Source organism: Salvia splendens, chromosome 14, assembly GCF_004379255.2.
Source record: "Salvia splendens isolate huo1 chromosome 14, SspV2, whole genome shotgun sequence".
Lineage (NCBI taxonomy): Eukaryota > Viridiplantae > Streptophyta > Magnoliopsida > Lamiales > Lamiaceae > Salvia > Salvia splendens.
In genome coordinates, this window is record NC_056045.1 from 113,384 (window position 1) to 130,934 (window position 17,551).

The 17,551-nt window shown below is 39.1% G+C and overlaps 1 protein-coding gene across 4 annotated transcripts; it reads left to right on the forward strand.

Annotated features, from left to right (window-relative positions):
* The first annotated feature begins 4,269 nt into the window (after positions 1-4,269).
* Positions 4,270-10,732, forward strand: LOC121764001 (AT-rich interactive domain-containing protein 5-like). 4 transcript variants are annotated; one of them, XM_042160091.1, is made up of 15 exons: positions 4,270-4,322; positions 4,476-4,584; positions 5,006-5,991; positions 6,082-6,212; positions 6,295-6,334; positions 6,745-6,797; positions 7,243-7,288; positions 7,509-7,601; positions 7,971-8,093; positions 8,178-8,226; positions 8,603-8,675; positions 9,644-9,710; positions 9,793-9,843; positions 10,054-10,146; positions 10,355-10,732. In XM_042160091.1, exons 3-15 carry the CDS (start codon positions 5,014-5,016, stop codon positions 10,454-10,456), a joined length of 1,899 nt encoding a protein of 632 aa, XP_042016025.1. In that variant the 5' UTR covers positions 4,270-4,322; positions 4,476-4,584; positions 5,006-5,013; the 3' UTR covers positions 10,457-10,732. The 4 variants fall into 4 exon arrangements, with proteins under 4 accessions (XP_042016025.1, XP_042016029.1, XP_042016026.1 ...); XM_042160095.1 differs by having other exon boundaries at positions 5,141-5,991; XM_042160092.1 differs by lacking the exon at positions 10,355-10,732 and having other exon boundaries at positions 9,982-10,097.
* Positions 10,733-17,551: the final 6,819 nt, after the last annotated feature.

The following is a 17,551-nucleotide window of genomic DNA, read 5'->3' on the forward strand; positions in this document are numbered from 1 at the left end:
ATTCTAGACGTCAGACGGATAATCATAAGATAATTAGTCATAGATTATCCCCTCCAATTCTCACAACTCAATCCTAGATTATATCTTGATATTACTATTTTATCTAGGAAACCAAGTACCATCAAAATATAGAAGATAATATTAATTAGGCTGGAGGAACTTTTAGAAATAATATAAGATTATGGAGAACATAAATATAGGATTACACTTAATAAATTTTATAATTCATGATTCTTACTTTATGATATTTATAATCTTATCATTAGTACTTATGATTTATGATTGTGAAACTTGTGGTTCCTAATTTAAACTTGAAATTAGATTGGAATCTTGAAACACGGACGCCATGATACACATTCGATTATATTTAGTTTATTCTTTAATTTAATTTTGAATTTTTATAATTTAAGCAGAATTCATATAACTCATACTTTTTGTTGGGGATGATGCTTTCCGGTGACTGGAATTTCAAGAGATACACAAAATCGAGTGTAATACAACCCAAGAAGGAAGAACTAAAAACTAAAAATTACAATGAAATCGAAACTGTAAACTGGAAATAAAACTTAGCCGAGTCGAGGAGTCCTCTTTCCGCAAGACGAGATACGCCCCTGTAGTGCTCTCGGTTTGGCGTGTCGTCCCCAACGATAAAACGGCTACGTCTCTGGTGAAGCAGCACCGCAATCAACAGAGCTCCGGTGAACTGGATGGAGGAGAGGGCAGAGCTTTAGAAAGAAAGACTATGCAGAGAGTATGATGCTTGTGAGTATGTTGTTCTATGTACTAATGCAAGGAATGACTAGCCTATTTATAGGCTTGGTCCACTGCGGGGGTCAACTCAGCCTTGATGGCTGTCATCATGGCTCATTATGGCGGGGCTGTAACCGCCGGCCGTTACGAGTTTGAAAGCTGGAGTGGTCGACATAGGCTTGGTCCACTGCGGGGGTCAACTCAGCCTTGATGGCTGTCATCATGGCTCATTATGGCGGGGCTGTAACCGCCGGCCGTTACGAGTTTGAAAGCTGGAGTGGTCGACGTTGAATCTAGATGTTGTACACGCCCTAGTTCAACCGTCACAACATTAAGTCTGGATCCAGGGACAAGCCCAAGAACCACCCAAAGACCAATTGCCAAGATCCAAGACCAAGACCAAGGGCACGGGGCACGGGCGCGGGCTCAGGCTCGGCTCGGCTCGCGTGTGCGCGCGTGTGGGCTCTTTCACCCATCTTAGTCCACGATAATTACTAAGTGTAATTAGTCACTTAATAAATACACATTTAAAGATGTATCTCATCTCCTATGTGGGATAACTAACACTAGTTAATTACTCCCTACACTTTCAACTCCTAGCTTTATCAAAAGCTACAATGTGACCAACTTTAATCCACTATTTCTCGCTCACCGAGAATCGGATTTGAGAAAGTGAATATACTACGGTCATATACGCGGAACGTAGATCGACGCTATATCATTTAATTCTCCAAAATTAAATGTCTCGTCACATTTATTATTGGTCAAACTTCATTGACCGGACATCTTAAATCAAGATTCCAACACTTTTATATTCTAAACTTCTATATTTCTTTCGTATATGCTTAAGCTTAAGAAATGTGGTCAGCAATGGTTTCTTATTTAGACCAAATACACAATATTTAATATCACGAAATTTTACATTCCGCTCGCAGGGGCGTAGTGCAGTTGGCAACGGAGGGGCAGATCTTGTTGCAATGAGTCTGGGTTTGAATTCCACTGCTGTTGTGTAGTTGCTTCCATCTCTCAGGCACACGTATGAGGCCTTGAGATATGTGCTTCTGGCAGCCAGTGGGTTGGGGCCTCCCCCTTAACGGGGTATTGCGTACCCTGACTGAACCCCCTCACATAATGTTGGGCCGGAATATGGGGGCCGCTAAGGCGACGGAATCTACTTTTGCTGGAACTAAATTTTACACTCCGTGTATATATTAATTATTCTGGGCCAGTTTTCTGCACAACCTTTTCCACTTGCTAATATTTTTATTTGTGCTTATTGCAATATGAGCATAATACAAATTTGCTATTGTCAATTTCTGTTGAGATATGACGTAAATGCTTACACTTAAATTGTGTACAAGAAAGTACTAAGTTAATCATTGCTGATGTTCGTCTCTAAACTTGGGATTTTTTTTCATTTTTTCCTTTTATTTTCGGGGATGTTATGAGTTTTAAAGTAGTAGTAATTAATTTTTAATTGACCATATTTGATGGAAAATTTTATTTTTTTGAACCCTTAAACTAAGGCTTTGTATTCAGAAAATATTTTATGGTTTATTGTAATGAAATTTAAGAGTTCAGAGATTTATTCAAACATATAAAATTTAAAACCAATATTTTTTAAAATTAATTATATAAAAACATTATATTGTGAAGAATGAGTTGTTTTATTAGTTTGGATATTATACTAGGGAGTATATTATAGAGATTCTAAAAACCTAATCCAACACACTTTCAACTTTGAAGGTCATCTAATTGGGCCTAATTGGGCTTGATTTTCAAATTTATGTTGGGCTTCCCAATACCATAATTTGTGGTATTCTAATACTAGCAAACACTAGCTCCACAGTTAAATTTCTTTTTTGAGGCATTAATTATTAGGAAAATTCATACTACTATTATTTTGTTTCGTATTTAATTATCAGTGATAATATAGTTGAATAATCACAAAAAAAATAATAAAAGCTTCAGCGTTGGCCTTGTATTATTTCTAATGAGTTCACTATGTATTTATCACCATATACGATATACCCATATTTATTTCTTCATAATCATTCTGGCCAAGAATGTACAATAAATACAATAATTGACAATTTCTGCATGTCATCGAATTACTATATATTTAAAATATGTATAGGATAACGTAGATGTAAAAATTTTATTTACAACTTTCTAAATTGAATTCTTCATTCATTATTGATTATACCCAAAATCATGATAATAAGATCACTGAAGATACTGTATATATAGCTCATGAAATTCATTAATTGCATAACAGTAATATATATAGCTCATGAAAATGGAAATTCTATTACACAAACCGTTACCCATTTCATAAAACTCATTATGCAATTCATAGCTCATTTAATATACTTATAGCCATTTTAATTTAATGGTATGTTAATTTACTACGCTTCTAACGATAGGCATGAGTCCATGACCAATCCTATCCACAATAATTAAGTTTATAGTACTATAATTTTAACAATTATTAGAACATGTCACGAGTCGAGATTCTGATGGACACGGTTAAATTTAGATGCAAACATAATCAAGGCCCAATAATAAGATCAAATATATTAGTATTGCATTCAAATATTGATTCCATTTATAAATTTTGATATGGGAAACAATCTTAGTCAAATCTTGTTAAAAGAGTAGTATTACTTTTAAATTAACTTGTTAAAGCCTATTTTGAATCGGAGCGTATGTCAATTGAATATGAGAATGTTTAGCAAAAACAATTTACATCGAATTGAAGATAATTTCAAATTTTTAAAGAAATATAATGATTTTCATAATTTCATCATATTTGCTAAATTTACAATACGCTGTAACATTAGAAAATCGAAATCATATCACCCACCAATAACCAATTGAGCTTTTTCAGGTCTGAGATTTTATTAAAAAAATATAGATAATTCAAGTCGTGGTTCAATCAACTAATGTGGTAAATCATAATAGACTAAAGTCTAATTTACATATATGCACCTACTTATAAGCAAACAAGTCCATCTAAGCTGATACTAATAATTTTTATTTTCCATTTAAATCCGTTATGATACAATAACATTATAGAAACAATAGATATGAAGATAATATGACAATAATAACCCATTAAACTCATAACTATTCAATAACACCAATACACTTACATGCCAATGCTACATACTTTCTCGGTTATATATAAAAATAATTTTTTTTTCCTGTTTTGATCCGTCTTATAAAAATAATCCCTCTGTAATTTTAGTAAGTCTTTTTTCACTTTATAGAGTCTCACTCTTCATTAACAATACTTTACTTTTTCATTTTATATCTCTCATATTTTATCAATTTCACGTTCCCAAAATTCCTATTTTTATAAGAAGGAGGAAGTAGTACAATCTACAAATTTTAAGTTTTAACGAATAACAATAATCAAGTCTAATAGAATTGCGGTCAAATTAGAAGGGTAAAATGGCCATTTCTGAACGGTAAATCTATATCAATGTGTTTTTACATCGTTGTATTGAAGTAGGCAACCGCAGAAGCAGGGGACTTTCTTTGCCGTTCTCTCTCTCCGGCGTTTCAAGGTGCTCTCTCTCTCTACCTCTTTGCTAACGATTAGCCCTATCGTACTATGTAATAGCTGTTTGGCTTATAAAGACAAGCTTCTCCCGTTTCAATTTTTTCCCAATTATTCCCCAATTTAACAACATTTTGGACTGGAATTTGTGTGCGTGCAGAATCCTCATTTTTCTGCAGCTCACGAATGTATTGACTCCAGACTTGAATTCGATTGCATCGCCATTGCGACGGACTTGTGCCTTTCGTTACCTCGAGCTGTTTTCTGAGGTGAGTGTTTCTCAGGTTTGCCTGCATGAATTCGTGAGCGTGTGTTGAATTTGTCTCTGCATGTGAATCTGGAATTTGAATTCTGACATTGGTTTTCGTGGTGTTTTGACTGTTCAGCCCGCTGAATTGTTGTTTATGAGATTCGGTTCATGCACGCAAGTTTTTTTTTGTACTCCAATTTATTTATTACATTTGGAGGAATTAGGGTTTAGAAATGCTCCGATTCCTGGATGGATAGTGTTGGACGATGATTTGTGTGCATATGCTTTTATGCCTGGTCTAACAGGCGTTCTGGTTCTATACTTGTATCGGCCTCTGTCTATTTTGTTTCGTCTTTTTTGTTCTTTTACCCCCTTTTTTATTGTTTAATGGAACTGAATCTATTAAAAATTTGATGATATCGATCTAATCTGTGTAATAGATAGCATAATGGATGACAAAGATGTAGAAATGCATGACGCCCAAAAGCCTGATTCAGGAAATGAAATCAAAGAAGCCAATTATAAAGTGTTAGACTTTAAGAGTGAATTTAAAGACGATGACCCTCCCTCTGCAGTTACTATTGCAGAGAATGCAAGTCAAAATGGAAATGGTGATGACGACTCAAATAAGCTGAGCAATGAAGCAAATGATCAGATCAATGCCATGAGTGAAATGGAAGCTCAAACTAACCATGAAAGCGAGACTATTGAGCCAATGTCAGTTGAGGGTGTTGAAACAACAGGTGAGCAAGTTGACACTGAAAGTAAGAATGAAGAGGGAATCAGTATTGAGGCTAATTCAAAAGTGCAAACTGCGCCTGAAAGTGGTATGAAGAATGATGTGGTTGAGGAAAGTGGTGCTAATGATGGTTTGAAAGAGGAAAATCCAGTTGCAAATGATGTTGAAAGTGAAATTCCTGTTAAAAATGTGGTTGGAAATTCCAATGGCCACATTGTAGTGGAAAAGTCCAAAGAGAGCGGGGAGAATGAAGAAAGTGTTAAAAATGTTGCGGAAAGAGAAATGGAAGGTGAAAACGTGGATAGTGGGGGTGGTTTTAGTGACAATGATAAACTTCAAACCGGATTATCTTCAAACGAGGCTCCTCAAGTCCAAACCATTACATCAGTTGAGGTTCCACAGAGTGGGGACAAAGAGGTGGAAGATGCAGTTAATGCAAATGAGGATAAAGTAGTTAATGATGAACCAAAACAACAGGATAAAGAAGTACTTCTAGCTGCGTGTGTAACTGATGGGAATACCAAGAGTGTGGAAACTATAACTAGACTCGAAGGGAGTGATTCGTCTCTACCAAATAAGCATGAAGTTGGTACACCCAATTCCACTGTCAGATATTTTCCGACAAATATGGGGAGCCATAGCGGAGAAGCCGGAAAGACTGTTTGCAGTCAGGCCACACTACCTCTGGTAATGAATAAATCACAAAACTACATTTATGCAGTATGCACACAAAATAAAATAAAAGAAATGCTTCTAATAACTTTTTCTTATTGGCAGATAGCAGACGGTGACGATGGAACGCCAGAGGACCAAGCAGCATTTATAAGGGAACTTGAAAGTTTTTATCGTGAGAGGGCAACAGACTTCAAACCACCAAAATTTTATGGTCAACCATTAAATTGCCTGAAGTGAGTATTGTTTGCATTTAGTTTTGGAAGCTATGACTAAGACCTTGAATAAAATCTTATTCCTTATCTTATTGGCTTTTAGGCTATGGAGAGCTGTGATTAGATTGGGAGGTTATGACAGGGTAAGAATTTCTTAATATTTGAGATGCATCTTTATTTTGCTGTCCTTTTCTCCATTATTTCTTTCCATTCAAGGCTTGAAACATGCTGTTTGGAACCAAACCTCAGGCACAAAACTGTTTCTTCATATTTTTTGCTCACTTTAATTGAGTTGACAATTGTGCCTATTTTCTTTACTTATATCGCCACCCCTTACTCCCTCTTAAGTCCTACCTACTAAATCCCACAAGAAACGTACTAACAAATGAGTTTTTTTAATGAGTAGAAGAATTATTTTGTGTTTGATAAGTTAATTATCTACATTATGGCCCATGAATGGGGGACTTTTGAAAGTTTTATTGTCTGTTGGATGATAATATTATTTGCTGAGATGTTGTTTTTCTGAATTTCTCTGAATTTAAACATCTGATAGGTAACTGGATCCAAATTGTGGCGACAGGTGGGAGAGTCATTTCATCCACCAAAGTAAGATTTCCCTTTTCATTTTCCCTTTTCCTTTGTTTGAGGTAAATCTGATTATTTGTTGTTTCTCCTCCTTTGCTATGCATATATTCTTGCGTTTACTTTTTGGATAATTGTTTTTTGGAGTTACTATGTGTTATCAAACTTGTGAGGATATCTTCAAAATATGTGTTTCTCTGAATATAAACAGCAAGCAGTTACTTATTACTAGTCATATTCTCAATAATTTTTTCATCAAATTCATTGAACTAGTAAATAAATAATACTGTACGGAAAGTATTCATTTCACGCCCAACTAAAGAATTCTATGAATACCTTCACATTTCATCTATATATGATACCCAATTACTTATGCTTGTACAGTGATTTGTATCCATTTGAGTTTTAAGATATACATATAATATATCGTAAAAAAGTAATTCACAGAACTTTGTCTTTTCTTGGGCAGGACTTGTACAACAGTTTCATGGACTTTCCGCATTTTCTACGAGAAGGTAAAAATTTGAGCCCAACTCTGTGTTGTTCAAACAGGCATAATTCCGTTCATCATGGAAGGGTGTGAATTTTTTTTTTCAGTTGCCCAAAATCCAGGACATTCTTATTACTGATTACTCTTTGAACTAAGTGGTGACTCTTGGGTTATTAGTTATAGTTTATACCTATCATTTCATTTGACCATTTAAATAACAGTTGCTCATTTATATGTTGTATCAGTCTCTTTTAGAATATGAAAAGCATAAGAGACAAAGTGGTGATCTTCAACTCTCAGTAGCAATGCTCCATGACGCTTCTGGTGCTGATAGTGAGGTGAATTTTCATTAATATAGTCGTATGTTTAATATAATAATATTTCCCTATACTTGTCTTTCTTGGATCACTCTACTTGTGCATGCAAGCTGTTTTATGTGCAAACTCCTAAAGAAGTGTATTCTAGTAGATGATTGAAGCAAGAAAACTTTATGGCATAAACATTCACCCTCCTCTCTTTCTCCTACCCTTCATCTCCCCTCTCCTTTCTGCTGATATATGCCCTTAGTCGCTATTCTTGTCCCTTGATATCTATACCGTCTGTATGAATGTGATCTGCATCTATTTCTTTTTGTATATCTTTAACTTGATGTTTTTGCATAAAGCTCGGTGTTTATCATATATTTCAATTCGTCTAATGTATCACAGGGTAATGGCTATCAAGGATCAGGACCAGGAAGGGCTAGAAGAGATGCTGCTGCTCGTGCTATGCAAGGTTGGCATGCCCAGCGCCTTTCAGATTACGGAGAAGTTGGTGAGCCTGTTATAAAGGTTTGTGAAAATATCATCTTGAAGCCAATCTTTTTACGTTTGAATGTAGCATTAAATTCAATGTCTCCGTTTATGATTTGATAGGACAAGAACATCAATATGGTGAAGCGTGAGAAAAACACTAAAAGCATTGGTAAACATTTTAACCCTCAAATTTTCATGAATATGTTCATATTAAATAACCTCTATAAATTGTACTCTCTCCGTCCCATAAAAATAAGGACATTTTCCATTTTTTGGATGTCCCATAAAAATATCCCCTTCTATTTTTGGTAACTTCCTTCTCTCTAATAATGTTGGTCTCATTCTCCTCTAACAATACTATAATTACTTTTTCTTTCTATCTCTCCCTTACTTTACCAATTGTGCATTAATTCCTGTGTCGTCCCAAATGTCCATATTTTTATGGGACTGAGGGAGTAGTAATGATTGATTATGCTAGGTCTTAGTATTACTAATTTACTATCACCACCACCTTCTTTTATTTCTAATTCGATTTGTGGATTTAGCTTCTCTCAAGCAAAAGAGACCAAATGAGGTTGAGCTTCCAGTCAAGTCTATTCGTACTGAAACATCAAAGCAGTTAAGTCTTGATTCTTTTCAATTAGTCTGTCTTTCTATATATCTGCTGATAGAATTGAGCATTTACAAACTCTTAGTGTGTTCTTGACTCCTTGTGGAAGACAGCCATCAGTTGGTTTGCAGGCAGATGGTTTTAGCTGTTTTCTTCCCAGTTTCTGCTTATTTAGTGACCAGTATGACTTCAGAGCTTCAGGCAGAAGACACTTTTTGATTCTGGTTGTGTAGTCTTACCATATAGGAGCAGATTCAACCTTAAGCCTGCTACGTGGCATGCTTGCTTGTCTGTGTATTGCATATATATATATATATATATATATATATATATATATAGGGGAGCGTTATTCTCATATTCATCCCTTAGATCCTTAATTCTTCTTAATATGAGCCGTTAGATCTCATTCATCAACGGTCCAGATGATCTGCATTATTACACTATAATGGTGCATTATTAGTCGGTGTGCATTATTCAACTGAAAATCTGCATTATTAAATGACACGTGGCATCAATCTAACCGTCGGATGACAAAATCGTGAGGCTGAGATCAAGAAGGAAAAAGGAGGAAATATGCAAAAAGGAAATGAATACATCCCTATATAGGGGATATATATATATATATGTGTGTGTGTGTGTGTGTGTGTGTGTTTGTGTGTGTGTGTGTGTGTGTGTTCATAGTGGAACTGTGATCTCCTTAACAAGTGATCCAACTGTGCTTAGCTAGCAGTCAACATGAAATATGATAACGGAAATTCTTATCTTTGTTGATCACTGTTTAGTTTCCAGCAATAATGTGTTTGGATTTATTACTTTTCAATAGAGATATCCTTGCTATGTAGTAGAACTTATGTTTGATTTTTTTCCCTTCTTAGTGGCATTTCCCCCTCATAAGCGATTGAATACATGACGTTGATAGATATTATCCATCATTTTTTCATATGAACTTAAATTTTTTAAAATTGTATGCTTGTAGGCTTGTGACATCAGTTGTTGATGTGGGTCCTCCAGCAGACTGGGTGAAGATAAACATACGCCAAACGGTACATTCCTTTTCAAATTCCTCCTTTGCACCTCTTCACATCGCACATGCATAAAATTTGACCATTTAGTTTTACTATGCAGAGGGATTGTTTTGAAGTTTATGCACTGGTCCCAGGGCTTCTTCGTGAAGAGGTATGCACGGCCTTTAAACACACATTCACTCTTAGCTTCAAAATTCATATCATATTTTCTGATGGTTACAATAAGGGTTTAGTGTTTAAGGATCTTTGCAAGGTGATTCTTATCCTCCAATAGTAATGTCTTGCACAGGATCTACTTGCATTTCTGTGTGTGGAACTGTGAAATAGCGATGTATAAACTGTTTGCTGAATGGCTGCTTAGGTGCGGGTCCAGTCAGATCCTGCTGGGAGATTGGTCATAACCGGCCAGCCTGAGCAAGCTGATAATCCGTGGGGCATTACCCCATTCAAGAAGGTAATCTTTCCATCACCTTCTGGTCCGATTGATGCACATATGAGCCTAATGACGATACCCATTAGTCTAAATGAAATCAGAAGTTCTTATTTTGTAATCTGTGATTCTAAGCCTAGACTTCTAAGTACTGTAGATTCTTGAGATATTTGCATATAACATTCGTGTCATCCCATTTGTGCTCGTATGAACGAATTTGAATGTTACCCAGGTAGTCAGCCTACCAGCCAGGATCAACCCGCTTCAAACGTCAGCTGTCGTTAGCCTTCATGGACGCCTCTTCGTCCGGGTTCCTTTCGAGTCAAATAGCTAAACCTAAAGGTTCAATATTCTATTTATAGATTTTGTTCAGATTAATTATTAGCGAACATCCGGTGTGACTACCGTGCCTGCAAAAGTTGGCTCTGTGAATGTGTAACTTTGGCCATGCATGATTGTGTTTGCAGTTTAGATTGTAGAGGTCTCACATTTTAGTTCAAAGTTAGTAGTGAGAAACATCATTAGCTTAGTAGTTCTACAGTGTAAGAATTCACAAAGTTTTATCGATTCAATTCATTAACTCCAATGCAATTTGCAATATCTTTTATGATTTTTTTTATGTTTGTTTTCAACTGTCGACCCCATAGTTCGTGTTGAATTTCAAAATTTCATGATAAAATAATGGTATCTTGGGATTTCCCAAAACTTGTACATTAACACATGAATACTACATTTGAAGAAAACGATAAATTAAATAATTAATTCCGTTGATCATCAACCGCCGCTGCCCCATCCAAAAAGGTCCGCCGAGAGAGGATAATCCACATGCCAGCCGCGGGTGCCTCCCTGCTCCTCTGGATTGGAGAAAGACTCGGCCATCAACACCACCGGGCCCGACGCCATCACAGTAAATATCTACAAGCCGGTGGCGGAAGCATGATGCGATCTTAGCTCGAGTGATCGATATCACAAGAAGCAACGAGTGACTATCAAACGCAAATTACGACCGAATAGGAACTATATTGATAGGAATTAAACGATGAATCACGTAATCAACAAATTCATAAACAAAAGATAAATGCTAAGGATCCACGATCCAAAAGCTATGTCGTTATGCGGAGGTGGTTGGCTATCCACAATGGCGCCTAGCGCACCGCCTAGCCGAGCGCCGGCGCTAGGCGGTCGCTAGGCGAACCATTGCAGCTTCCAAAAACCGCCGAGCGGTTTTTCGGAATTAAAAATCGCCTAGCGCTAGGCGGTCGACGGGCGCTGGCCGATGCGCTGGGCGATCCGCTCGGCGCCATTGCAGCGTCGGGATCGCCCAGCGCATCGCCCAGCGGTTTTTTTGTTTTTTTTTTAAATTTTTGAGACACTATATATACGCGATTTGCACTTAATTTTCATTCGCACCACTTGTATTAACGAGTACTCTCTCTATCTTAATTTCTATACAAGATCAACACCGAGAAATGGATCTAAACAACGAGCCTAGTTCAGGGACGAGTGGTTCTCAAACTCCCCCAATCCTCGTTGGAGGCGGATGGAATCAGATGCCCGGGTACTACAACATGTACCCGTGGCAGCAGATGCTACCCGGGATGCCGACCGGAGGGAGTCCGCCGGGGGGGTTCCCGGCGATGCCGGGTTGGGGACCCAATATGCAGATGATGCCGGGGTGGGCACCCAATATGCAGATGATGCCCCGGGAGGTTCGGCGACGCAGGGGATGCCGGGGGGAGTACCTACGACGCAGGGGACGCCGGGGGGAGTACCGGCGACGCAGGTGACGCGGGGGAACATCTATCGCCCCAGTTTTGATTTCAGCACTGCTTCGTCGCACACATCGACCCCAACGGATGCGCAGTTCACGCCGAGCGGTTTTGATGAATTTTCGTTGGCGGATTTGGGGTTTGATAGTCTCGGAGTTCCGGAAACTCTCGTTCAAACGGGGGGAGCAGTGCAGGGTAGTGGCGCCCCAAAGAAGAAGGGCAAGGGAAAGAAGGTCGGGGAGTCGTCGCAGTCGGGTGGGGATGACCCCACGGCACGGAGAAGGTGGACGGACGAGGAGAACGTTGCCCTGTCAAGGGCGTGGGTGAGTGTTTGCGATGATCCTCTTGTTTCTAATAACCAGAGGATCGTCAACATGTGGGGCAAGGTAGCAGCAGCCTACCAGCGATTTTGCCCGGAGGGGAGGCCACACAACGGGGAGGATTGCCGGAAGGCGTGGAACCGAATCAGGGCTGCCGTCTCCCGATTTTCGGGTTTGTACGCCAACGCCCTCCGCATGCAGAGTAGTGGCCAAACGGAGGACGACTGCAGGAGGATAGCGGAGAAAGCCTTCCCCCAGCCCGGGTTGTATAAGGACTTCACCTACTGGAACTGCTATCTTGTGCTGAACGACTCTGAGAAATTCCGAGAAGGTGTCGATGCTGGCTGGCCGAAACGGCAACGATTGAACTATACCGGGGATTTCAGCGGCAGCAGCAGTGGTTCCCACGACCTCCCCGAGACGGACCAGGTGCTCCCCAACCCTCGTTCGTTCGGCCGCCGACCTCGCCCCGTTGGGCAAAAGCGGGCGCAACGGGCGGCGAGGGGGGTCGCCGGGGGTTCCCAGGAGGTCCAGTCGGCATCCCCCTTTGACCGCCAGTCTACAGAGGATCTCAAGTACTTCGCGCGTCAACAAACGCGCCAGATGATGGTGAAGACGTTAGCCGAATGGCGAGCGGCGACGGACCCCCAGGAGAAGAGATTTCTCTTCACATTGCTCGAGAGCATGAATGACGATCTGCGTGGAGGCGGCAGCGGCGGTGGCAGCGGAGGCGGCGGTGACAGTGGCGACGGAGGCGGCAGAGGCGGTGGCGACGGAGACGGCGGTGACGGTGGCGACGGCGACGGCGACGACGGAATCGAGGGAGCCACCGAGTGATTTTTTTTAAGTAATGTACTTTTTTTAATGTAATTTTTATTGTTAATGTACTTTTTTAAAATTTTAGTACCTTTTTAAATTTATTGTACTTTTTTAATTTATTGTACTTTTTTAAAAATTAAAATAGTATTATTAATGTTTCCCGTATATGTCTCGTAAATTAAATTCCGTATATTGTGTTATTAGTGATGTGGCTATTGATGTGGCTGGGCTATTTATGATATGGCTAGGCTATGGCTGGACTGTTTCTGATGTGGCAGGAGGATTTTTAATATTGATGATGTGGCAGAAGGAGTTTGCGGCTGGGCTATTGCTGGGCTATCACCACCGTGGATACCCATACTCAGCTCCCCACGTATCCTACGCCTTTCTTGCCACTTCAGCAAGCCAGCTCGGATGAACATGTGCTCCTTATTGATCCTTCATCAGCTTATTCCTTATCCTACGCTACATGCACACCATCACCCTCTCACGTGCACGGCTATGCATGTGTACTTCGCAATGTCGCATGCATGGATGTTCACTGTTATGTAATCCCAAATAATGCCTCTAATTGGGGCAAATACAAAGATTTTTCGATAATCCATAATCCCAAAATTCATTTTCCCATTTTGAATGATGGATATTCACATTCATCCATACCCATTTAGGAAAACATCAACTTCTATCAACTCAAGGGCCCACCATAAGTCAATATGGACATTTGTTACTCCTACCAAATTCAACATGGAGTAGTAAATATAATTTGGTTTTAGAAAAATAGTAGTAATTCTTTACGTGTGTACAAATAAGCGACTATGTATTTGTACAACGCCAGTTTTGTTCTTATGGGCGTGTTTCATTTTATTTTATTCTATTTTAATTTGACAGAACTTAGGATGTGTTTTAGAATTTAGATAGTTACATTTTGATTGGTCTTCAATTGGAATTTAAGTTGGGCCTTTTTAAAAATAAAAAATAAACACCAAAGCTTCATAGAACTGGAAATAAGTCGAGATCCAAAGGCGGAGTCGTCAATTCCTCCGATGAAACTCAAGATCTAACTACATCGTCTCAAAAGCGGTAAAGAAGGCGATGATCCAACGCCGGAGGCGTCAATTCCACCGTCGAAACCATTGAACTAAGCTAAGAAAGCAGTGAACTATCTAAACTAAGCTAAGAGAGCAGTGACGTTAAGCACCTATGAGAGTTTTCTACCTAAACTACGAGAATGGTAGCGTTAAGTGCTCGAGAGCTTCCTACCTAAACTACCATAGCGTTAAGCGCTCCATTTCTTCATTCATGTTGATCCCTTTATATAGGGAGGCTTCAAGCTCGAATCCCTAGGGTATGCTCTTCATGATTTGACGTTTGTACCCTTAAAATAGAAACTTTTAAATCTGCTCATTTCTTCGCTTCTTCTGCTCCATTTTCCCTGCCCCGGGTAATTTGTGTGCGTTCCTGGGTCCGGCAGATTTTTCACGCACTTGCTCTCCTGATAATTCTCCTTGACCTAGCGGATTTTTGACACTTTTTACTCCTTTCTGCTCATTTTTGCATCTGCTCGGTCAATTTGCAGCATCTACTTGACCCAGCAAATATCTGCACACTTAAGCTCAAATTTGCGCATTATCTCCCTCAAAAAGCATGTAATATCACCCAAAACCAATGCATGAAACGAACCTTATCAAATTCACAGTTTATCTCCTCTCCTGCAGCCCATAACAAAAATGAATTGTGGGAGTGAAATATATTTGGGCCCAATGGAGTGAATTATAGGATATACTCCTTCCGTCTCATAGTAGATGTCACACTTTCCGTTTTAGTTTGTCCCACAAAAGATGTCACATTTCTTCTTATGGAAAAAGTTAATTCTCACATCAATTATAAAATTATATTTTCTCTCACCACTTAACACACAAAATAACATCTTCTAAAATCTCGTGTCATCTCCCAAGTGTGACATCTACTATGGGACGGAGGGAGTGGTATAGTAAAGGTCAATTTTGGTCCTAAACATATGTCCAATATACGAATTTTGTTCAAAATATTCACTTTTTGAAAAATAAGTCAATAACAAATGAAAATCTTGTCACCTGTATTAAGTCAGGAACAAAACAAATATGATCAGTAGCTCCAGTGTCAATAACCCAAGTATGAGTAGATGTCGAAGTCAAACATGACTCGACAACTAGAGCTTGGTGCATACCTGCAGCCTTGCCCTTTTTAGGACAGTCTGGCTTTCAATGCCCCTTCTCTCTACACTTGAAACACATCCTCGAATGCTTCTTGTTAGCCTTCTTCTTCTTCTTCTTCTTCTTCTTCTTCTTCTTCTTCTTCTTTCCCTTAGCATTCTTAGCCGCAACAGGGTTCGGTGCCTTCTTCTTTCCTACGCCAGGCTTAGAGCCAGAGGAATGAGGCGCCAAACGCAGCATAACTACATTAGCTTGAACCATAAGGTCCTCCGCTGACTGAAGTTCAGTCAACAATTCTGCAAAGGTGTAATTCCTTTTGTTCATCTCGAAGTTGAGCTTGAACTGCTGGAAGCTATGGGGAAGACTCTGAAGGATAATAGTCACTTGGGACTCGGGATCGATCGTCCATCCCAAAACCTCAATTTGGTTGAGGTGGCTCATCATCTCGAGGACATGGTCCCGCATAGACGTGCCTTCCTTCATTGTCTTCGTCATGATACTCCGAAAGGCTTGAGACTTAGCCGCTCGATTCTGAGTACCAAAAAGATTTGTGAGATTTTGCATAATCTTGACGGCAGTCGCCATGGAAAAATGCTGATGCTTGAGCACCGAAGACATAGAAGCCAACATATAGCACTTAGCCATCTCATTCGCCTTATGCCACTGTCTATGCGCATCTCTAACTCCTGCCGCGGTATTCGCCGCCGACACTGGAGGCTGTGGAGTAGTGAGCACAAACTTGTACTCTTCAGCTGTGAGAATGTCCAAATTTTGTTTCCATTCTATGTAATTTTGGCCATCGAGTTTGTTTTATTTAAGAATTGCAGAAAGAGGATTGAATGACATTTTGACGATTTAGTTTGCACTGCAAAATAGAAGATTTACTATTTGTCATAAACTTATGTAAGAAATTTGAGTAGATTAACCATAAAACTTTTCAAAATCTTACAACTGTAAAATTAAAATTTTGTACCCTCCATAAGAGGTCAATACGCATTAAAAATTTAGCATTTTACTGGTCACAACACCGACGAATAGTCCAGAGACCACATAATGGCATGGCCGCCAAATGTTGTCTAAGCAAGACCACCAGATTTAGCATTACAGAATCTCATTTCTACAACACACTCCCATAGCAATGTTCATGTGCTGCTAATAAAATCAAATTATCTCATAAATTTTGTGTGAACTCCTGAATCTCGTAGTTTCTTAGGATTATTGTCCCCACATAATGGGTGGCGATAATATTAGAAACCACATTCTAGTTCATACTATTTATATTTGAGAAGTCCGCCCTCATGAACTTACTATTTCTTAGGATTATTGTCCCCACATAATGGGTGGCGATAATATTAGAAATTAGCTTCACAAATTGCAGACCAATCGATGGAGACCATATACAAACATTAAGTTCGTAATTATAGCTTAGATATTTTGGTTATGGTTTTTCTTTAATTATCCTTAGCCTTAAGGCAGAAAAAGGCTTAATTAAATTCTGTTGGCATTTAATTGACTGGATAATTAAATCTTTTATTATCTTTTAGTATCTTACTTTATGAAATTAATTATTCTAAAATTTAATTCTTATTCATGTCTACTATAAGATATTTCTAAAATAAACGAATTATTTAAATCTTAATTAGACATGAAAAATTAAATTCAAATTACTTCCATGTTCAAGATTAGGAATAGAAATTGTATTATTTAATGTATTCATGCATATCTATCCTTATTAGGATTGTAGATATATAATAATTATGAAACTATAAAATTATTCTTGTCCATATCATCTAGCAACAAAAATAATATTATTTATTTCCATAGATGTAGTCAATAATTTAAATATTCTTAAATTCTAGGGAAATCTTCCCAAAATATTTTATTTCCAATAAATAATAATACTTTAATGATATCTTTTAATTAAGGAATTAAATAATCATTAAAATAATTCGTCATCGATATCTCATCGCACGAGGGTTGCACGAACGACGAACGACGAAAAATCCAACTAGTTCTTCGTCGGAAAACCGACGCCCATGACGTTGCGGTAAGCGGCGCCAGCAGCTCACGCAACACGCGACGCTGCTCTCGGCCCGCCGGCGAGGAGTCCCGTCCATCGATCCAGCCGCCCTCCGCTCCCACCGATCAGCCCAGCACCGCACGCATGGCACGGCGCTTTCGACCAGGGACTTGAGCCGCCGCCGCCTTAGCTTCTACGGGACCGTCGCTCCCACTGCTCTGGCATAGCAGCCACGCCTGCGCGCAGCCGTCCTCGCCGTCGCTAGGTCAACGTCGGGGTATCCTCCGCCTAGGGTTCCGGCCTGGTGGC

Bases quoted from the DNA above. Each gene is read 5' to 3' on its own strand.
- LOC121764001 (XM_042160091.1), top strand. From the start codon at position 5,014: ATGGATGACAAAGATGTAGAAATGCATGACGCCCAAAAGCCTGATTCA. The intron at 7,602-7,970 runs GTGAATTTTCAT...AATGTATCACAG, and splicing joins CTTCTGGTGCTGATAGTGAG to GGTAATGGCTATCAAGGATC. The intron at 8,094-8,177 runs GTTTGTGAAAAT...ATGATTTGATAG, and splicing joins TTGGTGAGCCTGTTATAAAG to GACAAGAACATCAATATGGT.